We start from the raw sequence: 27,589 nt of genomic DNA, 5'->3' as shown, positions 1-27,589 counted from the left end.
AAAATTCAAAACTGTTTATTGTTTTTAAAATATTGACACTGGCTTTATAAAGTAGATGTAACCCATAAATTAAAAAGAGTATCCAGAAATTCAACCCGATAGCATATAACAGTATATCATATGATTGTGTACCAAAATATCCCACTTCAAATATGACAAGTGACTAAATTCTAATGAACAATCAAAAAATGAAATAGAATCATTTCATGGTGATATGTCAACTGACACATTTAATCACAAATTTATTTGAAAGAAACAAAAACCCTTAGTCCTTATAAATGTATTTTTCTAACAAAAATTTCAATAGATGAATTATAACAGCAATTGTATGATAAGTGTATAAATCATTGCAATGAACATCGTGCCAATAAAACTTTTCATTTCCCCCATTTAGACCTTTTAGGCCGGAAATGTATTCTAGGAGCAAGTTACCGAAGATACAAGACATAACAGGAGTAATCACACAGAAGATACACAGCAAGGTAGGATTTCATCCCAGGGATAGAGATCTAGGATCTCTCTATATAATAATACCAATAATAAATAATTATAGGACTACAGGACTAATTATTAAGCACCATTGTATGGTTACAATACACTGAGGGGGTAAGATAGCAAACCTATAACCTATTCAGTCTTAATTCAGAGATCATGTTCATTCTAATTAGCACCAAGGGCACCTGCAGATTGACTCCACTGAGGACTATAATGTACATATATACTATGACCGGATGAAATATCTAACCCTAGCTTCCACGAGCCTTGACTACTAACCTGAATACTACCATTAAAGACTCTCGAGGAACATGGCATAAGTGTCTGAGAATACTTCATAGAGGACAAACTCAGAAAGCTACATAATAAATGTGGAATGGACATTTTTCTGTTTTACAGTTAAAATAACTAGTATCCGTGATCTCCTCTATTATTTATAAGATACATTCTGTTACTTATCTTCTTTTAACCAAAGTAAGTTAACAAAAAATGATAGGAAAGACTGGACATTGAGGGTTCCAATACAAACGACTATCATGAATGGTCAAATCATATCTATTAAATACGAAGTGTGTCTGTCCAGTGTCCACAGATGATTTTTTCTCAGTTTTCATTATTTTTCCATTTTCTTTTAAACAAGACCCCTTTTCACTTTTCCAAACCTTGACTCACCTACTAGCAGACTGAAACTGTTAGACTGTTCTATTAGACCATCACATTAAATGAAAATATCAGGGATTAGTTGTTTTTTCCATCTCAACACCTTAAACTGTATAAAGCAGTAATTTACAGGACTATTGGAGTCTATAGTTTTACTACATTAATCAAAGCCTGATATTGATATGTTATAACCCAATCTGTGGGGACTAAATCACAGATTTGTTGTCCTATTAATACATCACAGAACCATGTTAATATCAATAAATGTCTTAATGCTAATTAACAACTCTCCAACTGTTTTTCGTTAATTTTTCCATTTTCAGATCACAAAAATGTCAAATATCACATAAAACACAGTTTAAATCAATAGAGAATCCATTTCAAAAACAGTAAACACACTAGACATTATACTAACATTTATACTGGTTTCCTGACCAACGCTTGAGTCTGAAATATCGTAATTCATCCCTCGTTGGAAAAGTTAATGCCCCTAGGGCATTTATTAGAACAAATACAGCATGTATTATATTGATTGACAAACCGTGTTGGGTTGGTTTAGGTGATGCTGTCTTACGAATGATGATATGCATTACACCATGGCAAAACATCAAAGAATATTACCTACAACTAGTGTATAATTAAAATGGCAAATAAGGTATTTTACATGATAAGTAGTAATAATTCCCTACTAACTAACATTAAAAATAATAATATGGATCAATAAGCTGCATAGTAATGGTAAAACAGGTTAAAACATCATTACAAAGTATCATAGGTAAGATATAAATAAAAGTGGAAAAAATCGTAATTAAGTACCTGCACAATTGGATTTTATAGAATACCTCTGTATCCTTCAGTGTTCTCCGAATAAAATCTTCAAGCATTTAATGAAATAGAAATATAAACAATAATCTATAATGGTAATGTAAAATAATTTGATAATCCTCCTTGCACCAATCAACATAAATAGAATTCATATGATCATTACCACAAACTTTCTAGATGCTTTTCTATTAAACATAACTAGAGTGTACCTGTACTAAGGACTCAAAATAGCTATTTCTACCAATGGTAGCAACATTCATTGATTGTGTAACAAAAATAACTACAAAAAATTTCTAAACTAAAAAAAAAAAAATTCAGAAAAAAGGATTGGGTTCTCTTTTAAAATGTTTATATGAATTTTATGGTCGATAACCTAATACAATCTTTGATCCTTGAGTAAGGGTAGATATTTTCTTAGGATAGCCGACATCTTATGACTAGATTTATATTACAAACACATAATAACAATGATCAAAAATTTGTATACAACCACCATAAAACAGTAAATCAACAATAAGACACTCCATAAAAATATAACCTAGTTCCAGTAAAAATGTATTTCTATTTTTTACCGTACAATAATCTGTTTCCCATATTATGTTAACATAAATCCCAAAGAGAGGATATTAATTTTCTCTGGGAGCACACACAGCAGGAGCACAGTTAGCAAAAATTGATGCTGCTATTTATATTATGTAACTAACTTGGTATTATGGCATAATCAACATTGATTGTCCAATTAAATATAGTATTCATTTCTACAATGTACTGTAAAATACGGGACATTTTCGTTGTTTTACTGTTTGCTATGGAACCATGAAAATATAAATATGAAAAAACAAATTTAGTTTTATGTATTAGGCCAAAAAAGATCTCTGTTTAAGATTACCCGACAGACCCTAATTTTTTCCCACTTTTCTACGAAAAACAATTAAAAGTCGGGTTTCCATCTCAGACTCCAGTTCCCGTCATTACTTTGATGTAAAAGACACTAAAAGACTATCCCGACCTACCGACCCTATATATTTTTTGCCAATGTAACCCTAAACAGACGGGTTTTTTTTGGCCTTACTGGTGGAAATCCTCCATCAAATAACCACACATATTTACTCTCATGAAACTGATTTTAAGCTACAGACCACTAAATTGTCACTGTTGTACAGTACCGATCAATAAGGGTAAAGATTGGAAATATGAATCTCCATTACAAAAAATGTCATAATATAAAAATAATGTTAAAGATGCTCCAAAGCTGACAGAGCATAAACGATGTTCATTATTTGAACAATAATTTGTGTTTAGTCGTGTATATATATGTCTAATTAACACAAAAAGTAGCTTATTCCATATAGGACATAGTGTCAACGAATTTTTTACGGAGTGCAATTAATTATTTCTTATATTTCTATCTTCAGAAAAAATTAGAAGCTCAAACTTTTCATTGGTGGTATTGGTGTAAAGTAAGTATCTTTTGTGACTGAAGAAAAATACTAAATCGTCTGCTCCTGCTCTTGATAGAGAAAAAAATACCATTCGCCAGCAGTGGAGCATCTTTAAGTTTTGTTTTTTGTTTGTACTAGAAGAAATAAAACAAACAGATATTGAATTTAACATTAAATTAACATCAATCTCGAAACTATCCAATTAAATAAATGACCAATAATTGTGTTACATATAGGGTAAGCTTTATATTATCATGATAAGATTTCATTTTATTACAAAGTAAGTGTGGTACATGTATGCAAATGTGGCTGACACCAATTGATTCGGATGTGTCATAAAAGAGAATCCGAACACAAAATAAGGAAAAGGATTCAATTATAGTTATTATATACAAATGTCTAAACAAACCATCTTTATCAAAGATGAGACTACAATGATTACAGTCAAGAAAAGTATGTGTATAGTTGAGTATTTATCACTTAAATGAAATATAAAAAATAAGAAAGATGAAGAAAATCTGTGAAAAAAAGGTAAAAATTTTGAAAGGAGTTGCAAACATTCATTTTTTCCCCTTTTTGCTTTTGATATACCACATCATTTTTGATCCTCTCAAAAATTTCTCATGATCATATTTGTTTCTAGAGTAACGACAGAACAAAGAAACTATTCCTATCTACTTACACATGTGTTTGGATTGACTGAATGTTGATAATTAACCTACCCGTATTTGTCAAAATAAATTTGTGAAAGACATACCCATGCCAAAGAGCCAAATTTTTTTTCTGTGATGAAAGTCAAAGGTCAAAATATAGCTTGCAGATATATTCTTTTGGAACATATTAGCATTCGGAATTAATTTTCGTGAATCAATGATACACTCGTGAAAGTCCATTGTCATAGATTATGTAAATAATTACCCTGCCACATATAGCCTAGGGAAATACACTGACATGAAGAATACAAAAACACAACTGAAACATAATTTTCACTGACACATGAGAAATTGAAACTTGATAATTGAAAATAAAATGAGTACCAATGACTTTTTTATCTGAAATAAACAGTGTAGCGAACACAAGAACTGTTAATTGTTGACATCAATGCAACTTACTATCTGAAGCGGGACCGTCATTTCATGAGCTGTCGATCCTTTTTAACGAAAATTTAAGACATATCCTCTAAATATTCCGTCTTTAAAGCAAGTAATATACGTAGTGAATTTTAATAAACTTTACAATGGTGTTTCATTTGACTCGATAAGACAAGTATTTGTTGAGAAAAATGGTTTTTATTCCCGGTTCATAGGCATCTCGCGTGGTGTTTAGTAATGTAAAGAGACAGTCACGAATCCTTCTCACTTATAAATCCTTGCATCAATGGGAAGCTTCCTTTTAATTAAATCTTGTATGGGCTTTGAGCGTAGTCAGGGGGAACAACTCTAATAGTATTATAAGCTAGGTGGCACTATCTCCACCTACCGTCAGTTCTTTGCTTGACGATAATCGTTCATAAATAAATGTTTTCAATTTATTTATTCTCGTTTGTTTTTCCCCCATATGACGTAGGTTTAAGTAAATATTATAACTGTTCACAACTTTGTTAACATCATTTATAAATATGGATTTTGGAGTTAAAAAATAACAAATTGACATACAGAATGACCAATTTCAACAGGACCCTAACAGCATTGAAAATAATAACAAATTTTAAAGACAATATTGTAGATGATGTTAAGGTAATGTAAGAGATTTAAGACAGTGGTAATGACATGGTTGTTGGTCCTCGTTTTGTGACATCATATTATTGTGGGACTGTGATATCACAATCAACAGAAGGTGAGGATAATCAAAATCAATTTGACGTCATTCCACCATCTCAAACAATCATAGTATTAAGTATGACAAAAACTTCCATATACAACAACTGATTCAGCAAATAAACAAGACAATATATCATTTAAAATCATAATAACTTGACCAGTAATAGTTCAGCAAAAAAAATCTATGAACATATTAAACATGTTGTTATATAAGAAAGGAAACATGGAAATATTATACATTCATAACCACCAATAACAAACATTAAAAGGCGTACAGTTATTTGTGATTCGTTGATAACATTGTTTGAGGGTAAGAATGGAAGACCAAACCTTTTGAGGATATTTCTATATATATCTTTTTGAATATGAAAGTAAAAGTATAAAAGAAAACAAATACAAACAAGAATTCATGTATCAAATATTATTCTTTTTGTGATTGGGCAGTTTCATCTGTTGTGTCCAGTTTCCTTGTTGTGATTGGTTAATAATGAAGTGCTGTGATTGGCTATACTTGCATATGAGGCTGTATTTCTGGGGTGTCTATCAGACATTATACTGGAATCTGTAGAGTGCTGTGAGTAGTGTACTTCTTCCTCCTCGTCTACCAAGTCGGGCATTCGCTGCAACTCACTCTCGGAGAAACTATTCCAACTCGTGTCAAGGCTAGGGTTGGAGTTATTATGAATGGATGATGTTGATGAATTATTTTGATTGGACGATATAATATCCAATGGGATTTCTTCTTCCTCTTGTAAAAGTGCTCTCGTTTCTGATGAATCACCTCTGTGTCTATTAGCCAAATAATTTGCATGTTTGTTTAGTTTTTTGCGTCTTAATTGTTCCTGTTTTTCCTCCTTGTAACACAGAGCATATTCTAAACTCTCATAAATCGCCATGACGAGACAGAATACACTAAACAATGCCAGTATCTGTAAACAATCAACATATATACATTAGATCATTGTTACTGCACCATTTTAAATCACATATGTCGGCAATCTTGCTGAAACTGTCACATGAGTTCAAAAATATTTTAAGAGGAAAGCTCCATTTTTGGTTTCTCTTAAAACATTCAGTATGTCTCATTAATATATATACGTAATTCTTTAGCTTGTTATAGCCATTAATTTGAACAGACCACATAATTATATAGAAGTTTTTCATTCCCGCATGCTACAGATTCAGACATGTCTGTACCATTTGGAGGTCAGTGTTTTGTTAGCATTTCATAAGTGAAGCCAGTGACAACTCTTTAACTGAAGATCAAACACTTTATACAAACATTTGAAAGGCTCAACATATCTGTTGGCAAATATGCATTGAGAAGTAGTCTTAATTCAAGGCCATTCATTAAACCAAACCTGATAGTCTTTCATCAAATCATTTATCAGATTCAATGTACCACATTTTGGCATTGTGGTCATTATGATGTACAATTGTAATTGGAAATTCTGTTTAACATACCACAAAGGCAAAAAAGGATTATCTCAATCACCTAAGACTTCCTCTCTGGTGACTTTTTCAAAAAATGTATTTCTGGACAAACAAGTACCTTAAGGGTTTTCTCTGACATTGGTGAATCTGGTCTGGCTTTTACAGGAGGTTCTGGGCATGGAAGACTGTAACTGTCATTCAGAAACTCTCCGCTCATGGCTCTATGGACCGTCCTACAAGAAATCAAACACTATCAGAAACTCGCCACTCATAGCTCTATGGACTGTCCTACAAGAAATCAAACACCATCAGAAACTCACCACTCATAGCTCTATGGACCGTCCTACAAGAAATCAAACACTATTAGAAACTCACCAATTCCCTCATCTGCTTTAAAGCTCATCATTCAGAAACGTCTGGAGACAACAGTGTCATTATAAGAGTTTATACACATTTCCTTTACACATGTCTATACATGACTTTCTCATCCTGACATATTACCACAAGTCCTCCACCTCTTTATCAGCAGTTCGAATCCCATGCGCCTAAGTTGACAGGCACTGACCACTGATCAGTTTTTCACCACGTACTCAGTTTTTACCAATAAACCTGGCACTTCCTTAAATGAATCTGGCTGTTCATAGGACTTCTAGTTATCAAACAAAATCAAACATGATATACTTTTTCCTGGAATTTCTTCTGTGCCATTGGGTTGCCATACAACTTTAGTTTTACATGTTTATAAATATCTTACTTTTTACGTTCCTGGAATTCCTCCTGTGACAGTGGGCTGCCATACAACTTAAGTTTCCATTCTGTGAGATGTCCTTTTTCATGTTCACCCGTATCTAGTAAAACATAATTCAGTCATAAAATTCACATCACTAAGGACACAGTTGACACGCCTACTTCAATATTTTGCTTAGAGTTAAAAGTGAACATTTACCAATAAAAACTTGCTCTATTAATAATGATACATTACAATTTTGTTTAACTAGCAAAGGAGATAATAGTAGAAAAGTTTTAGTGACAAAAAATGGAAAAATGTTCGTGGAATTCACCTCCCAATATGGTAATCAAAGCCTCATCTTTTTATAGCTAACAAGGTTTTCTATTGGTAACCTATATGTACATCAACTACAAATAGCTGAGAGTGTCTCAACTACCTGTAGCTGAAATGTGCTGATAGATTTTGTACTATAAAACACATGTATAATGATATACCTGTATCTTTATATTGATATACCTGCATCTCTATATTGTTATACCTGTACCTCTATATTGATATACCTGTATCTCTATATTGATATACCTGTACCTCTATATTGATATATCTATATTTCTATACTGATATACTTGTATCTCTATACTGATATATCTGTATCTCTATATTGATATACCTGTATCTCTATATTGATATACCTGTATCTCTATATTGATATACCTGTATCTCTATATTGATATACCTGTATCTCTATATTGATATACCTGTATCTCTATATTGATATACCTGTATCTCTATATTGATATACCTGTATCTCTATATTGATATACCTGTATCTCTATATTGATATACCTGTATCTCTATATTGATATACCTGTATCTCTATATTGATATACCTGTATCTCTATATTGATATACCTGTACCTCTATATTGATATACCTGTATCTCTATATTGATATACCTGTATCTCTATATTGATATACCTGTATCTCTATATTGATATACCTGTATCTCTATATTGATATACCTGTATCTCTATATTGATATACCTGTATCTCTATATTGATATACCTGTATCTCTATATTGATATACCTGTATCTCTATATTGATATACCTGTATCTCTATATTGATATACCTGTATCTCTATATTGATATACCTGTATCTCTATATTGATATACCTGTATCTCTATATTGATATACCTGTATCTCTTTATTGATATACCTATATCTCTATATTGATATACCTGTATCTCTATATTGATATACCTGTATCTCTATATTGATATACCTGTATCTCTATATTGATATACCTGTACCTCTATATTGATATACCTGTACCTCTATATTGATATACCTGTATCTCTATTTTGATATACCTGTATCTCTATATTGATATACCTGTATCTCTTTATTGATATACCTTTATGTCTATATTGATATACCTGTATCTCTATATTGATATACCTGTATCTCTATATTGATATACTTGTATCTCTATATTGATATACCTGTATCTCTATATTGATATACCTGTATCTCTATATTGATATACCTGTATCTCTATATTGATATACCTGTATCTCTATATTGATATACCTGTATCTCTATATTGATATACCTGTATCTCTATATGATATACCTGTATCTCTATATGATATACCTGTATCTCTATATTGATATACCTGTATCTCTATATTGATATACCTGTATCTCTATATTGATATACCTGTATCACCATACTGATATACTTGTATCTCTATATTGATATACCTGTATCTCTATAGTGATATACCTGTATCTCTATATTGATATACCTGTATCTCTATATTGATATACCTGTATCTCTATATATATACCTGTATCTCTATACTGATATACTTGTATCTCTATACTGATATACATGTATCTCTTTATTGATATACCTGTATCTCTATATTGATATACCTGTATCTCTATATTGATATACCTGTATCTCTATATTGATATATCTATATTTCTATACTGATATACTTGTATCTCTATACTGATATATCTGTATCTCTATATTGATATACCTGTATCTCTATATTGTTATACCTGTATCTCTATATTGATATACCTGTATCTTTATATTGATATACCTGTACCTCTATATTGATATACCTGTATCTCTATATTGATATACCTGTATCTCTATATTGATATACCTGTATCTCTATATTGATATACCTGTATCTCTATATTGATATACCTGTATCTCTATATTGATATACCTGTATCTCTATATTGATATACCTGTATCTCTATATTGATATACCTGTATCTCTATATTGATATACCTGTATCTCTATATTGATATACCTGTATCTCTATATTGTTATACCTGTATCTCTATATTGATATACCTGTACCTCTATATTGATATACCTGTATCTCTATATTGATATACCTGTATCTCTATATTGATATACCTGTATCTCTTTATTGATATACCTATATCTCTATATTGATATACCTGTATCTCTATATTGATATACCTGTATCTTTATATTGATATACCTGTACCTCTATATTGATATACCTGTACCTCTATATTGATATACCTGTATCTCTTTATTGATATACCTGTATCTCTATATTGATATACCTGTATCTCTATATTGATACACTGTATCTCTATATTGATACACCTGTATCTCTATATTGATATACCTGTATCTCTATATTGATATACCTGTATCTCTATATTGATATACCTGTATCTCTATATTGTTATACCTGTATCTCTATATTGATATACCTGTACCTCTATATTGATATACCTGTATCTCTATATTGATATACCTGTATCTCTATATTGATATACCTGTATCTCTATATTGATATACCTGTATCTCTATATTGATATACCTGTATCTCTATATTGATATACCTGTATCTCTATATTTGATATACCTGTATCTCTATATTGATATACCTGTATCTCTTATTGATATACCTTATTCTATATTGATATACCTGTATCTCTATATTGATATACCTGTATCTCTATATTGATATACCTGTATCTCTATATTGATATACCTGTATCTCTATATTGATATACCTGTATCTCTATATTGATATACCTGTATCTCTATATTGATATACCTGTATCTACTTATACTGTATCTCTATATTGATATACCTGTATCTCTATATTGATATACCTGTATCTCTATATGATATACCTGTATCTCTATATTGATATACCTGTATCTCTATATTGATATACCTGTATCTCTATATTGATATACTGTATCTCTATATTGATATACCTGTATCTCTATATTGATATACCTGTATCTCTATAGTGATATACCTGTATCTCTATATTGATAATACCTGTATCTCTATATTGATATACCTGTATCTCTATACTGATATACCTGTATCTCTATATTGATATACCTGTATCTCTATATTGATATACCTGTATCTCTATATTGATATACCTGTATCTCTATATTGATATACCTGTATCTCTATATTGATATACCTGTATCTCTATATTGATATAATACCTGTATCTCTATATGATATACTTGTATCTCTATACTGATATACCTGTATCTCTATATTGATATACCTGTATCTCTATATTGATATACCTGTATCTCTATATTGATATACCTGTATCTCTATATTGATATACCTGTATCTCTATATTGATATACCTGTATCTCTATATTGATATACCTGTATCTCTATATTGATATACCTGTATCTCTATATTGATTACCTGTATCTCTATATTGATATACCTGTATCTCTATATTGATATACCTGTATCTCTATATTGATATACCTGTATCTCTATATTGATATACCTGTATCTTCTATATTGATATACTGTATCTCTATATTGATATACCTGTATCTCTATATTGATATACCTGTATCTCTATATTGATATACTGTATCTCTATAATTGATATACCTGTATCTCTATATTGATATACCTGTATCTCTATATTGACCTGTATCTCTATATTGATACCTGTATCTCTATATTGATATACCTGTATCCTCTATATTGATATACCTGTACTCTATATTGATATACCTGTATCTCTACCTGTATCTCTATATTGATTATACCTGTATCTCTATATTGATATACCTGTACTCTATATTGATAACCTTATCTCTATATGAAATACCTGTATCTCTATATTGATATACCTATATCTCTATATATGACCTGTATCTCTATATACCTGTATACCTGTATCTCTATATTGATATACCTGTATCTCTCTATATCTTTATTGATATACCTATCTCTATATATTGATATACCTGTATCTCTCTATCTATTTGATATACCTGTACTCTATATTATACCTAATCCTATTTGATATACCTGTATATACTGTATATGTATCTCTATATTGATATACCTGTACCTCTATATTGATATACCTGTATCTCTATATTGATATACCTGTATCTCTATATTGATATACTGTATCTCTATACTGATATACTGATTCTCTATACTGATATACATGTATCTCTATATTGATATACCTGTATCTCTATATTGATATACCTGTATCTCTATATTGATATACCTGTATCTCTATATTGATATATCTATATTTCTATACTGATATACTTGTATCTCTATACTGATATATCTGTATCTCTATATTGATATACCTGTATCTCTATATTGTTTACCTGTATCTCTATATTGATATACCTGTATCTCTATATTGATATACCTGTATCTTTATATTGATATACCTGTACCTCTATATTGATATACCTGTACCTCTATATTGATATACCTGTATCTCTTTATTGATATACCTGTATCTCTATATATGATATACCTGTATCTCTATATTGATACACCTGTATCTCTATATTGATACACCTGTATCTCTATATTGATATACCTGTATCTCTATATTGATATACCTGTATCTCTATATTGATATACCTGTATCTCTATATTGTTATACCTGTATCTCTATATTGATATACCTGTACCTCTATATTGATATACCTGTATCTCTATATTGATATACCTGTATCTCTATATTGATATACCTGTATCTCTATATTGATATACCTATATCTCTATATTGATATACCTGTATCTCTATATTGATATACCTGTATCTCTATATTGTTATACCTGTATCTCTATATTGATATACCTGTACCTCTATATTGATATACCTGTACCTCTATATTGATATACCTGTATCTCTATTTTGATATACCTGTATCTCTATATTGATATACCTGTATCTCTTTATTGATATACCTTTATGTCTATATTGATATACCTGTACCTCTATATTGATATACCTGTATCTCTATATTGATATACTTGTATCTTTATATTGATATACCTGTATCTCTATATTCATATAAGTGTATCTCTATATTGATATACCTGTATCTCTATATTGATATACCTGTATCACCATACTGATATACTTGTATCTCTATATTGATATACCTGTATCTCTATAGTGATATACCTGTATCTCTATATGATGATATACCTGTATCTCTATATTGATATACCTGTATCTCTATATTGATATACCTGTATCTCTATATTGATATACCTGTATCACCATACTGATATACTTGTATCTCTATATTGATATACCTGTATCTCTATAGTGATATACCTGTATCTCTATATTGATATACCTGTATCTCTATATTGATATACCTGTATCTCTATACATATACCTGTATCTCTATACTGATATACTTGTATCTCTATACTGATATACATGTATCTCTTTATTGATATACCTGTATCTCTATATTGATATACCTGTATCTCTATATTGATATACCTGTATCTCTATATTGTTATACCTGTATCTCCATATTGATACACCTGTATCTCTATATTAATATACCTGTATCTCTATTGATACACCTGTATCTCTATATTGATATACCTGTATCTCTATATTGATATACCTGTATCTCTATATTGATATACTTGTATCTCTAATATTGATATACCTGCATCTCCATATTGATACACCTGTATCTCTAATGATACACCTGTATCTCTATATTGATATATACCTGTATCTCTATATTGATATACCTGTATCTCTATATTGATATACCTGTATCTCTATATCAATACACCTGTATCTCTATAGTGGTATACCTGTATCTATGATAGTCAGCTTCCAGGTTCCTATAGGTTTTTCTCCCCAGCATCTTACAGTACTAAACGTCCAACCAGAAAACCCTTTTGTAGAACTGAAAAGAATTCAGACGATAGTCTTCAGGAACATCATTGTTATCAATTGCCAGCATGTAACAACAATACAATTAACTGTGCTGAGATGTTAAGACAAAGGAAGACCTATATGATATCTATGATTAACGATTACAACGATAAATGGCTATATGATATCACCACTGAAAGTGTCATATTGGGAAACTAAAGTAAAATCTCATTTTTTAGATTTCAATTGGACAATCATACAATATTGCAAATTATTAATGTACAAAGTATATATGGTAGGTAAGCTTACTGTAATATTTGCTGTAAAACAACAGTTCAAATAACAGGCCTTTCTAGATATACCGAACTGAGTTAACAAGATTATCTGTAACTGATGTCTTTTAGACATGAGCAATAAAGGTTCAAAGGTTCTTAAATGATTTTCCATAAAATCACCAGTTTAAAGTATTCTACAAAATTCCATACACCTACCAACCATAGGCTATTAAAAATTTCAAAACTAACAAGAGATCCCAGAGGGATCTTGGCGCCCACCAAAGAATGATCTATGTCAGACAACAGAAAGAGGGATCTTTTCCCTGCTTTTCAAACTTTAACTACATACTATATATGAAACTTGAGAAAGATCCTTTCAGTACTTTCTGAGATATGTAGCAGTAACAAACTTTAATTATCAAAATCAAAGATGGCTACCTGTCGATCATCTTGCTGACCGATAAGTCCGAATGTGCACTAGACCCCTTCAGGAACCTGCACATGAAATTTGAGAAAGATCCCTTCAGTACTTTCTGAGAAATAGAGGTAACAAACTTTAACTATCAAAATCCAAGATGGCCGCCAGTCGGCCATCTTGTTGACCGATCTGTCCCAAAATGCAATATGCACAACTAGGGTCCTAGGGGAACCTACATATGAAATTTGAGAAAGATTCCTTCAGTACTTTCTGGGAAATAGCGGTAACAAACTTTAACTATCAAAATCCAAGATGGCCGCCGGTTGGCTATCTTGTTGACCGATCGCTCCCAAAATGCAATATGCACAACTAGGGTTCAAGGGAAACATGCATATGAAATTTGAGAGAGATCCCTTCAGTACTTTCTGAGAAATAGCGTTAACAAACTTTAACTATCAAAATCCAAGATGGCCGTCAGTCGGCCATCTTGTTGACCGATTGGTCCCAAAATGCAATATGCACAACTAGGGCCCTAGGGGAACCTACATATGAAATTTGAGAAAGATCCCTTCAGTACTTTCTGAGAAATAGCGGTAACAAACTTTAACTATCAAAATCCAAGATGGCCGCCAGTCGGCCATCTTGTTGACCGATCTGTCCCAAAATGCAATATGCACAACTAGGGTCCTAGGGGAACCTACATATGAAATTTGAGAAAGATCCCTTCAGTACTTTCTGAGAAATAGAGGTAACAAACTTTAACTATCAAAATCCAAGATGGCCGCCAGTCGGCCATCTTGTTGACCGATCTGTCCCAAAATGCAATATGCACAACTAGGGTCCTAGGGGAACCTACATATGAAATTTGAGAAAGATCCCTTCAGTACTTTCTGGGAAATAGCGGTAACAAACTTTAACTATCAAAATCCAAGATGGCCGCCAGTCGGCCATCTTGTTGACCGATTGGTCCCAAAATGCAATATGCACAACTAGGGCCCTAGGGGAACCTACATGTGAAACTTGAGAAAGATCCCTTCAGTACTTTCTGAGAAATAGCGGTAACAAGAATTGTTAACGGACGGACGGAAGGACGGACGGACGGAAGGACGGACCACGGACGAAAGGCGATTTGAATAGCCCACCATCTGATGATGGTGGGCTAAAAACTGTAAGCCAATGGAAAAATCATAACCCTTCTATAAGAACATCGCAACCAAATGTTCCTCCATTATATATGTTTCCATGGTAACCGTAATTGAAGCATGTGATTTGTTAATCATAGACATCCGTTGAATGAGTTCATGTCAATTTTACAAAACGTGTTTCATTAGCCTGGCTACCATGGCAACCATAATTTTGAAAAAAAGAAAACCTGCAAGCACATCTACTTATGGTCCCCAATATTGCTGTGAATTTCATTATAATTGATCAAATAGTTTATTATTTTCTACAGTCAGAAAGAAGACAAACAAGCATATTGTAGTATATCGCTCCTAAACTTTGTTTTGGATGGAGGGAGGAATAACAATCAGTACAATATCAGCATATTCATTCTGTCCTAATATCCTAAGCACTGTTCTATTACTCACTTGTCGAGTTTGCGGGGAGCCCCTATCACAGACTGTGTTCCACTGGGACATGTTAAACGGATTTCCAAATATCCACGGTAGGGATGTTCTAGAGATAAAGTCACTTGGACATGTTCCAAGGTCAAGAGGTCAAATCCACCAATATCTTCTTCACTTACTGCAACAATTGTCAAACAAATTTTATTTCCCAGAACACCATCTGAATCAGAATATAACTTAGTTCATTTCTTTTTCCCTATTTCATACTGAGATGCCCATAACTATATATGTTTTAAATCCGACATATGGAATTTCCCTAATGAGGGCGCCGGGCGCGGGTAAATGGCCAAAGGGGGCGCCGTAATTTGAGACCATTTTAGATGTTTTTTCTGAAACAGACTATAGTCATCTTGCTTTTAGTTTCGTATTTTTCTGAAACTTACTATAACCAACTTACGTTTTGAAGTCAAATAAGTGTTGAAATTACATAATTATGAAGAAATGTATGCACCAGAATTATCAAACATTGGTTAAATATGTCTGTTTCACGGAATTTTTGCATTTCATGCTAGCCTGTTTGTTTACCATGCGTACACAAAATGGCGGACGGTGCTTTCGATCGCTACTTTCGTTTTGTGGCAGATGGGAATTATCGACAAGAGCACACAATAAAATGCTTAGAAATGATAACATTCCTGTTATTTAGGAACCTTTATCATAGATATACAGTAAGTAATCATAAAACCTATATAGACATCGTTAAAATGTTGTTGCCAGTTAGTCTTCATCCATACACGTGTGTGGGGCATTCAGGTGACACGTTTTATTTTGAACATGGCGTTTTCGCTGTTTAAACACTTGGCAAAGATGTCCTAAGTTGTCCAATGCAATAAATTTAGTGCTTATAAAAGCTGATCAGATATCTGTTAAGCATCAGATTGATGTGAAACAGTATTTTTTTTAGCGTCTGCAAAGACAAATCGTCACAATCTGGCACAAAAGTTGTATGAAATTAGTTGATTTTTTTCAGCAAAAAACGTGGGGGCGCCCTTATTAGAGGAGGCGCTCTTAATAGGGAAAATACGGTATATATGGAATTTCTGTTAGATGTGCATGTTTAATTTACCTAATTGCTTTAAGTTTTGATGTCATATACAGTAAACCGCATAAAACATCAGTTTTAAAAAGAGAAAATTAGAATATCCAGAGATTTTTAAAGTTTTACCATTGTAGTAGACATTAAGAGGATGTGATATAGACTTCGGGATTTCCTTTGATATTTTCCCACTGTCATAGGAATAAGCTGTAAGCCAAGGCACCATGGTCCAGATCTGAAACAATTAACAATTAGACAAGTGCTGGTTTTGACAAGTTATAGTGAACATGCCCTTGACACCTTTGTATTAAAACTACTACTTGAAGACTTTGATGCCACTTTAAATCAGAGACCTGTCCTTCTTATATGAAATACTTAGTTTCAGATATATAAAAATCATTCAATATCAAAACAGAAATATTATCTGATGCTACATTCAACATAAATGCATATCAAGTGTCTGAATCTGTTCCATGAATTCCTAAAATACATGAATACTCAAATCAAATAATATTCCTTTACATTGTAATATTCCTGTAGTGCTTGATACTTGATAGTTCTTCAGCACATTTTTAAAGGTAAATAGTTTAAAATATTTATGAAACAGTTCAATATGAAGTTTGTATTTTTTTCTACCTCTGATGTAATGTTCAAACATTTCCCCTTTACGTAGGTGTTTCTGTTATCCTACATGACTCACCTTAGCTGCGTTGACGAGTCGCCAAGCCCTCATCAGACCGAAGCCATGTTTGTGACTGTGGAAAAGCCCTGCCCCATTCTTTTGCCAGTCGGCCAAGTTTACATCCACCTAACGTAATAAATAATACTGCTATATTACAGTTACCACCTTCTTCAGACATGTAAATATGTTATGGAGAGTTTTGTATCTGGCATTTTAATTTGTTATAGTCATGATGCAAAGTACTTTAAATATACTTATTTAACAATAGTTTTATTTTAGCACTTTTCACACTGCATTTCAAGCAGTTTTTCATGTTTTTAATTTACAGTGCTTAATATTGTAAAAGAGTGTTTCCAGTATTGAACAATCGAGTAAATTAATATCTGCACTAATAAATTATAATTTACAGTTTTTCTGATTTAGAGCTAAAATTTGACTGTGCTAAAATAAGATCATTTACAGAATATCATTATCCATAATCCAACAAGGAACATTCTGCTCAAATAGCAAATTTAATTTAAAGTTTCCAAACACATTGACATTGGCAAAACAGCATGTTCAACGTCAGCTGAGTGACAACACTACATGCAAGTCACACCAGCCTAAATCTGGTTCCACAGTCATTATGCCCTACACATACTACTTATTTCTTGATAAAAGTTGACAAAATTAACTGCTATCAAAATGAATAATTTAACACTTTTTATTTGCATCATGATCTTATGAAAAAAACAAGAGGCCCAGAGGGCCTGTATCGCTCACCTGGTTTTTTGTTAGTAATTATCACAAGACTCAGACAATTAGAAAAATAAGCAAAATTGACTCCCAAAGTTTAATTTTGAATCACAACCATACAATGATGCTATTGATACCATACAAATATGCTATCCAATACATAGGTTCAGAGACAAAGTAATTTATATGAAAATAGTAGCCTAATTGACCTTTTGACCTCGCATCTATTGCCGTCTAAGGCCCCGGGGGTCAGCCCTATCATTTGTACAATTTCAAATCCCAACCCTATAAGGATGCTACCATTAGTTGCAGAGAAGAAGTCGTTTATATGGAAATAGCTAAATTGACCCCTTTTGACCCCACCCTTCAGGCCCCCGGGGGGTCAGCCCCATCATTTGCAAAATTTTGAATCCAAACCCTATAAGGATGTTACCATTGCATTATGAGCGTAATCCCATGTTTAGTTGCAGACAAAAAGTCATTTATATGGAAATTGACCACTTTTGACCCCGCCCCTCAGGCCCCCGGGGGGTCAGCCCTATCATGTGCACAATTTCGAATTCCCACACTATAAGGATACTACCATTGTATTATGGGTGCTATACCGTGCTTAGTTTCAGAGAAGAAGTCGTTTATATGGAAATAGCCAAATTGGCCACTTTCGACCCCGCCCCTCAGGCCCCCTTGGGGTCAGCCCCATCATTTGCACAATTTTGAATCCCCACCCTATAAATATGCTACCATTGCATTATGGGTGCTATACCATGCTTAGTTTCAGAGAAGAAGTCGTTTATATGGAAATAGCCAAATTGGCCCCTTTTGACCCCGCCCCTCAGGCCCCCTGGGGGTCAGCCCCATCATTTGTACAATTTTGAATCCCCATCCTATAAGGATGCTACCATTGCATTATGGGTGCTATCCCATGCTTGGTTTCAGAGAAGAAGTCGTTTATATGGAAATAGCCAAATTGACCCCATTTGACCCCGCCCCTCAGGCCCCCGGGGGTCAGCCCCATCATTTGTACAATTTTGAATCCCCACCCTATAAGGATGCTACTATTGCATTATGGGTGCTATCCCATGCTTGGTTTCAGAGAAGAAGTCGTTTATATGGAAATAGCCAAATTGACCCCTTTTGACCCCGCCCCTCAGGCCCCTGGGGGGTCAGCCACATCATTTGTACAATTTTTAATTCCTACCCTTTAACGATACTACCATTGCATTATGAGTGCTATCTCATGCTTAGTTTCAGAGAAGAAGTCGTTTATATGGAAATAGCCAAATTGACCCCATTTGACCCCGCCCCTCAGGCCCCCCGGGGGGTCAGCCCCATCATTTGTACAATTTTGAATCCCCACCCTATAAGGATGCTACCATTGCATTATGGGTGCTATCCCATGCTTGGTTTCAGAGAAGAAGTCGTTTATATGGAAATAGCCAAATGGACCCCATTTGACCCCGCCCCTCAGGCCCCCGGGGGGTCAGCCCCATCATTTGTACAATTTTGAATCCCCACCCTATAAGGATGCTACCATTGCATTATGGGTGCTATCCCATGCTTGGTTTCAGAGAAGAAGTCGTTTATATGGAAATAGCCAAATTGACCCCTTTTGGCCCCGCCCCTCAGGCCCCTGGGGGGTCAGACCCATCATTTGTACAATTTTCAGTTAGTAGCCCATAAGGATGCTACCAGCCAAATTTTGTTGAAATCCGACCAGCGGTTATGGAGAAGAAGTCGATTGTTGACGGACGGACGGACGGACGGACGACGGACGACGGACGACGGACGACGGACGACGGACGACGGACGACGGACGCCACGGTATGGCATAAGCTCACCTTGGTCCTTCGGACCAGGTGAGCTAAAAAAAAAAGAAATAAAAAAACAAAAAAAACAGTACCTTCTGTGCTGTCATGGCGATTATATACTGGACATCCCTCCATGTGAGACAAGGTCGGACTTGTAACATCAGAGCAATCATACCCGCGGCCAAAGGGGCAGCCGCACTAGTACCAGTGTGTCTTGACGTACATCCATTACCACCATGCATCGTCCAATCAGTAGTCACCTTACATTGAAATAAACCAATAGAATATCAGTTTACAAACTATCAGATATTGTTTAATATAGTGTTTAAAACATATGGCATAGACAAATCAATAATGTACCTTTTAATAAAGGTAAATCACATTTCAAACATTAAATATCGAATGCATTCATCAAGTACTGAGAAGCAAAATCCCCAAAATAGTTCCCCCAATCTAATCAATGTTGAATATTTAGATTTACATATAATTAAGCCAAGAACACTTGTGAGTTTTTGTAAACTAACCACTTCAAATCTAGTTTGCTATCTTTACTCAATTTGTATTTATAACATGTTGTACATTACTGGAAGAGGGAAAGGGTTGATATAGGCACTGCCTGTTACCCAATCCCATTGTGTATAATTTATATATACAATAAAATATTTTGAATTGAAAATCTAGATTGTAAAAATGAACAATGATAACTAATAATTTACAGACACATTTTGTATAGAGCAAACAATAAGCAGATTACTTCACAACATAGTATTTCTATGTGATAGAAGACAGTGGAAGATTACTTAAAACATGAACTATTTACATATGTTAAAATCTTTTTAAGAAGTTAATGGCATAAGGTTATAGAGAAAATATTTTGTGGTTTTCAAGAAACACTTCTCCAAACCTGAAGGTTGTTACATATAGTGAACTGAATCAGTGTAAACCATGCTATTTTCGCCCATACTATAACATTTAGTGTCTTTGTTAAAGTGAATAGTCGGGCAAAGAAAACCAGTCTAAATGCGTTCATTGGCCTTCCAAAAGTTCTCACATATTAATAGGACGGTCAAGTTCTGCTTAGTTTCGCAGTTCTGACCATTAAAGTAAAGAAAAGTTGAAAGCATTGAAAGCGAAGCTGTGTGGAAATGTAACAACGGACATAGTGTGCCGGGAGGACGTTTTAGAATTCCAATACTTTAAATTAATTTCTTCGTACGCAGACAGATTTTGACGAGAGATTTTTATTTTTCCATTTCATAAGAAATTATACTGGATACATTCACACCATTTTTACCGACTTTAGCCATCCTTGCCCGACTGTTCACTTTAATTTCAACATACTCTCCGATACAAATCAAGGATTGATAAGTAAATTAATCTTTTGTAAATGCTTTTTAAATTATCATTTGTAAAACACTAGCTGGAATTTGTACATTTTATTTGTGCTATCTGGCTGTAAATTTGTATCTCACGAAAAACCGTGTGGTTGTACAGTACATAAAAGCAATGTGACATTGTTACCAAACTGATGACATTGTAATATCAGTCACTTACAATACTCCTCTGGGAGAAAGAACTACCACTGCTGAATGTGACTGCCAACATAGAGGCACACTCCTCGGCGTAGAATGGCATGTGTCCAGTCTCATCCACAGCTCCTGTAACATGTTAGAGGTATTCTATATACTAAAACATCAGAATTCAAAACAGACAGGGCCAAATTTCATTCTTTAAGTTCAAATTATTCATAGGAAAGAATGACAGAAATTAAGGGGAAAATCTGAAGTTAAGGAGCTTTTTCTTAACTTTTGTAATACATTTAATTCCTATGCAGAAGTTAAACTTGGCTCAGTTGTAAATCTGGAATCAATGGTTCTTATTTTAATCAAAATTCATGACCATTTATTAAAGCATACAATGCTTATTTTAAATGTTTGTTTCATAATAATTCTAAATTGGTTTTATTATCTGTATGTGTAATGATGGACAGGAGATAGAAACCATAAGAATGAGAACTTGTCAAGCTCAATGTAATATAATTAAGCTGTCATAATGTCTGCAGATATACAAACCTATAGTAACAGTGTAGAGGGAGTTAGCATAGCCATCATAATTACAGTTGTCCTGGAAACGACCTCCGTTACCACTAGCAACCACATATACATTTCCATAACCACCACGTCCATAGTTGATTCCATATCTCATGGCCGCCTACAACACACAACATCATACTTACATATACCTACCGTACTGTATGTCTGTGAATAGTAACTACAGTCCAATCAGACAAAACTAACAGAAATTTATATAATGAATTGTTTTTGGTATTGGTTACTCAAAAACATAATACCGGTACATATCAAATATGTTGCAGGGATCTTCTAAATCATTTTAAAAAAAATGAAGGTTCAAAATCAGTCAGATCTCAAACAATCTAGCACTCCTGGTACAACACACTGCAGTAGCTCAATTGTTAGTCTATAATCATAAAATTAAGAATTGACAACCTAAATCCCCACTTTACCTGTGCCAGGAGGTGAGGTCCGTCCACTGTTTTTCCATCGTCGTCTGGACCCCAGCTGAAATACAAAGTAGTGTCACTGACAGATATAGATATAACTTTTAGAATTTTTTCTGTTGCTAATTTAGTGATGTAATAAAGCACAAAGTAGAAATCAAATAAGTCAAATAAATATAGAGAGGTAATAAAAGGTAAATATTAAGATCCTAGGAAAATTTTTCTTTAGATTAAGATCTTACATGTATAATACTAAAACCATACATATTCCCTAAAAATAGATTTTTGTTAATTTGATGAAACGTTGAAATTCACGATAGATGCCAGTTGTACAGTTAATTTGATTTTATACAACTAGAACTAATCTAATTTTACAACTAGAACTAGAGTGGATGGTTTATCCCCCTCATTACACAAATTTTGTAATAATTTCATCAATAGGGGACATTGCAGAACCCTATATAGTTTACTCAACTTCCATCTATGTCAGGGTTCTGTGTACCAATGTTTATCAAAATCTGTCATGCAGTTTAGAAGGAGTTCAGAGTTCACCAGACAAAGTTGTGTCTACAGACAGACAGACAGACAACCTGATTCCAGTATACAATCCCCTCCTTAACTTTGTTGTGGAGGTATGATAATGAAATGGTCCAAATTGAAAACAAACACACAATCAAGGGAAATTTATATAATTTTTGAAAGATCTTTTGTTAAATTCTGTGGAATAATGGTATCAATAAATGTTTGTTGACAGACACAGAACAGAAATATTGAATTAGTCAAATCTTCATTCTTACTAGACAGTGTTTTGTGTAAAACAATGACATATTACCTGCAACTGTACACATCATTTATCTGCATGTTTTTATTAAAAGCTGAAGCTTCCAGACTGTCAGTCATCGGTCCATCCAGGACTCGTAACCCAGATACCTTAGCATCATAGGCTACACCCACTCCGCATATAGAATTCCTCACAGCAGCGATCTCTCCTGCACATCTTGTACCATGGTGGTTGGACTCTTAAAATATAGCAATCAGTTCATTTCACCAAAAACACAAATGTGGAAATTTTATGTAGTCTTTAAGCTTGCATGCTCACATAATAAACAATTGGAGGAAGAACGAGTATGGCCTCCATTCCTAGCGACTAGATACAATGTGTATACATTCAAAGGAAGAAACTCTTATAACATCTAAATTGTATGCTAAGTTTGTCCTAATGATCAACTAGTACTCTTTCAATAGAGAAAGAAACAATCTGAATATATTAAATGATTTAATACTATTCAGTATGACTTATGTTAGTTATAGTTATCTTATTATTTCATTAAGTAACCACAGGTTATAGTGGACACAGCAGCAACTGAGTTGTATATATAAGGCCTACACAAATGTACTACTTGTGTGATGTTATCATATTAATTTCTAATGTGACATTATAACGCGACTTCATTCCTCATACCTAGTCGACTGTTTGGCATTGGATCAGGGTCATCAGAGTTCAAATCCCAACTTCCTGCAGCGTTATAATTGTCTTGTATGTCAGGATTTGTCCATTCTAGACCTATCAAAACCAACAAATGATATATTACTAATACCCGGTATTACTAAAACCGTTTTTCTCTCACAACACAAATCATATACGGTATAACTTGTCTTAAATGGATGATAACGGGATCAGTCTATTTGTTTAGTTTATACAGGTGTCCGTTTTATAGAGAGTAGAATCTTTTCATGGTTAGCTGTGATGATGCAGCTCTGAATGATGGACGGCATATGTCAGAGCTAAGACTCTGACCCATTAACCATAGTGTTGCAAAACATCCAGTGGTGACAATGATTCAATTAATGTGTGTCAAGTAAATTTGGCAGTATTTCTAATATAAGCTGATAATCTATTTACCCACCTTCATTTCTATATTATGTTTGTAAGCAGAGAAGACAGGGTATGATTATCCGTTCTATGTATTCACAATCTAATCTGTTTGGACATGTTTCCGGTTTGTACATGCATGATCCAGTGAAAACAAGTTACACATCATCATAACACCCTATATCCTGTTATATAAATACTCACCATCATCAACTACAGCAACTGTTACACCTTGTCCAGTGACATTTCTGTTCCAGATTCCTGTTACATTGATGTCTAAGGCTTGGTGGACATGGTTCACCTAAACATTAATATTGAATATGAAGCATTACAATTTTTAAGCTATATATGTACCTCAAAGGTATTGTGAGAAACCACCATAATGTCCATCTCTCAGTGGTGAAAAATAATATACAATATTTTTTTTTTTTTTTTAATAATACATCTTAATACCCTTAATTTCAATATTGTATGATCATTTATTGGTAATCCTTCTCCTTGGCATGATTGACATTGTTTAGGATAATCAACAAATCACTAACAAATTAGGGCTGTTCAACTAAAACATATATGCCGACTGCGGACAGCACTTACGTAGTAAATTAATAGTATGAAGTGTTGGGTCGGGTCCAATTTAATATGGGTGGGTAGTGCTTGTCCAAAATTGATTCTGTAGGTCATTGGTGAGTGCATTTTATACAGTATTTGTATTTCATATTTTATTTTTCTGGTAAGTTTTAATTTAAATCACTTCTGTGCCGGGTTACAAATCACAAAAAATAGATATGTGGGAGTCATCAACACTTTAAAGGTCCACTACCTTTCCGGAGCAAAATTTAAAGGTTTCTTAAAAACATTAATAACAAAAGAAAATATATATCGATGGCCTAAGAGGAGGTAACAACGCCAAACATATGCAAGAATTCCTGTCTAATGTACGATAACAGTGGAGATTCATTTCGTTGTTTTGCCGTCTGGCGCAGTGATAGTCAACTACCGCGCGGCATTTAGGACGACGGCGGGAAACATAAAACGACCCGCGTTATGAAAATTAACATTTTATTTATTCTTATTAAACACTTCTGAAGGTGATGATAAGTGTGCTAGTAAACGTATAGTTAATAACTTCTGCGACTCTACAAAATTATTGATCTCGTTTTTACATTCCTATTTTAAAAATTAAAAGCCGTTTCGGAAAGGTAGTGGCCCTTTAAATTGCTTCTATAGGTGAGTTCCCAACTGCCTTCCCACTCTGTTATATGTTTTACAGGAACAGCCCTTACATGTAGATAATTCTATATTAATTTTACCTGATAAAGTATACATACTAATATACATAAGATTAAAAAATAGTAGATAGTGGTTTAATCTAAATTTATTGGTAAAATAAAAGCAAGACTCATTAGCAGAATGTCTTGTCAATATGAGTTAGCTTCTCATTTATAATCAAATCTTTGATAACACAGCATAGTAAAAGTATTCTGAAACTGGTCCAGTACTAACCCATATTATCAAAATTGATATTTACCAGGTGCCATTGTTCCTTGAAACGGGGGTCTTTAAATTTCACCCTCCTCTTCTTTCTGGAAACAATTTTTTGACGACTATACCACACAATGTTTTCATGTATGTCAAACTTCTTCTCTAGATCAACTTGAGCCTTCTGTATCGACTCCTCACTCAGGATACTTTTATGATGGTTGTGAAGATCAACAAATTTCCATGATTCAACAGAATCATCAGAACTGTCTGGAAAATTATAACCAAACAAGTAAATATTTGGTACCTCTCCAACCTTTCCCAGGTAATGTAAGTCTAAGTCACTTGCAACAGAATGTGATAATGGACTAAAATCCTGTTCATGCTGTAAACTGCTTGGTTCTTCGATGTCTGCTGCTAATCCATCTTTACTGGAGGAATGATCTCCTATTTTTATAGCCCATATCAAGGTATCTTCAAAGTGCTCTATGTGGATTGGAAAAGGGACTCCTTTTGTCTCCTGGGAGAGGGATGTATTACTTGCGATAAAAACAACTAGAAACCATCTTAACATAAACAACCTGTTCCTTTCATGATGGTAAAACTCCATGTGCATATCTGCATTTTCTGAAGAATAAAAATAAAACATGATTATGTTGATCAGCTTCCAATTTTAAAACAATGATATCCAAGGGCAAAAATAGCTTATACAATCATATGTTAAGTGATATATTGATAGCGAAAACAAAATTTGATATTAAGTAAATTCATTTTTTAACTATATGTAACTGAATCTCAAATGTGGAACTTGAGAATAAATTTGAAATAAGTGTTTGGATAATATTACATCTTGCTATGATCTTCAACGTTTGACGAACTAAGTATCATTATCAGTAACACTTAGTCAGTTCCAGCTGAAGTTTAGCTCAATCCCACTCAAGGAGCTCGAGGACAACTCCAAAAATATATCAAATCTGCAGGATGTAAGCAAGACTAAAGTGGTAATTTGACAAAAAATTGTGTGTGAAATTCAATTTCGGGCAGAGATAAACACACGGACTACGACAAAACTTTCTTCGAGAAAGGAATTAAAAACAGATTGAAAATCGTCTGCTGTTGACTGTACTGTACATGTTAGTACAACTCTCGGTAATTTATTTAATGAGGCGATGTCTTGATTTTGTTACGCTTGCACTGGCTTTTATTTTCTAATGTCCGCTCCGTGCCGTCATATTACAGAAACAAGAAGATCGACGTGTCTAGATATACCTTATGTCGCAGCAGCTGTTGTTCAAGGAAGTCGATAGTTTACTTTCTGTTCAAGGCGGAAGTTATGACCGATAGCGCCCCCTTCAAAATATTGTTGCCGGTAGAGGTTTCACACAGACGCTTGAATGTTGTGTTGATTCAGGCCCATGTAAACATAAAATTGAGTAAGACAAATTTAAAACTATTTCAAATTCAACCGAAAATTAAAAATATTTACATTCT

The 27,589-nt window shown here is 33.4% G+C and overlaps 1 protein-coding gene across 1 annotated transcript; it reads right to left on the bottom strand.

The window, feature by feature from the left end:
* Positions 1 to 27,505, bottom strand: LOC138317511 (proprotein convertase subtilisin/kexin type 7-like). Its single transcript, XM_069259239.1, has 16 exons — positions 27,368 to 27,505; positions 26,148 to 26,725; positions 24,824 to 24,920; positions 24,209 to 24,310; positions 23,579 to 23,765; positions 22,753 to 22,807; positions 22,301 to 22,439; positions 21,783 to 21,886; positions 20,321 to 20,488; positions 17,704 to 17,811; positions 17,133 to 17,238; positions 15,929 to 16,085; positions 13,583 to 13,677; positions 7,431 to 7,524; positions 6,795 to 6,909; positions 1 to 6,171 (listed from the first exon to the last, which is right to left on the bottom strand). Exons 2-16 carry the CDS (start codon positions 26,712 to 26,714, stop codon positions 5,689 to 5,691), a joined length of 2,577 nt encoding a protein of 858 aa, XP_069115340.1. The 5' UTR covers positions 26,715 to 26,725; positions 27,368 to 27,505; the 3' UTR covers positions 1 to 5,688.
* Between the last annotated feature and the right edge of the window lie 84 nt (positions 27,506 to 27,589).

This window comes from Argopecten irradians, chromosome 3 (genome assembly GCF_041381155.1).
Source record: "Argopecten irradians isolate NY chromosome 3, Ai_NY, whole genome shotgun sequence".
Classification (NCBI taxonomy): Eukaryota; Metazoa; Mollusca; class Bivalvia; order Pectinida; family Pectinidae; genus Argopecten; species Argopecten irradians.
Note: the sequence above shows the minus strand (reverse complement) of the source record. Positions and strands in the feature narration are given on the sequence as shown.

What these genes read in the sequence shown, in the direction of transcription:
- LOC138317511 (XM_069259239.1), bottom strand. Translation starts at nt 26,714, where the DNA reads ATGCACATGGAGTTTTACCATCATGAAAGGAACAGGTTGTTTATGTTA. An exon ending in GCTCCCCGCAAACTCGACAA is followed by an intron (nt 13,678 to 15,928) that starts GTGAGTAATAGA and finishes AATTCTTTTCAG; the next exon opens with TTCTACAAAAGGGTTTTCTG. An exon ending in TGTCAGAGAAAACCCTTAAG is followed by an intron (nt 6,172 to 6,794) that starts GTACTTGTTTGT and finishes GATTGTTTACAG; the next exon opens with ATACTGGCATTGTTTAGTGT.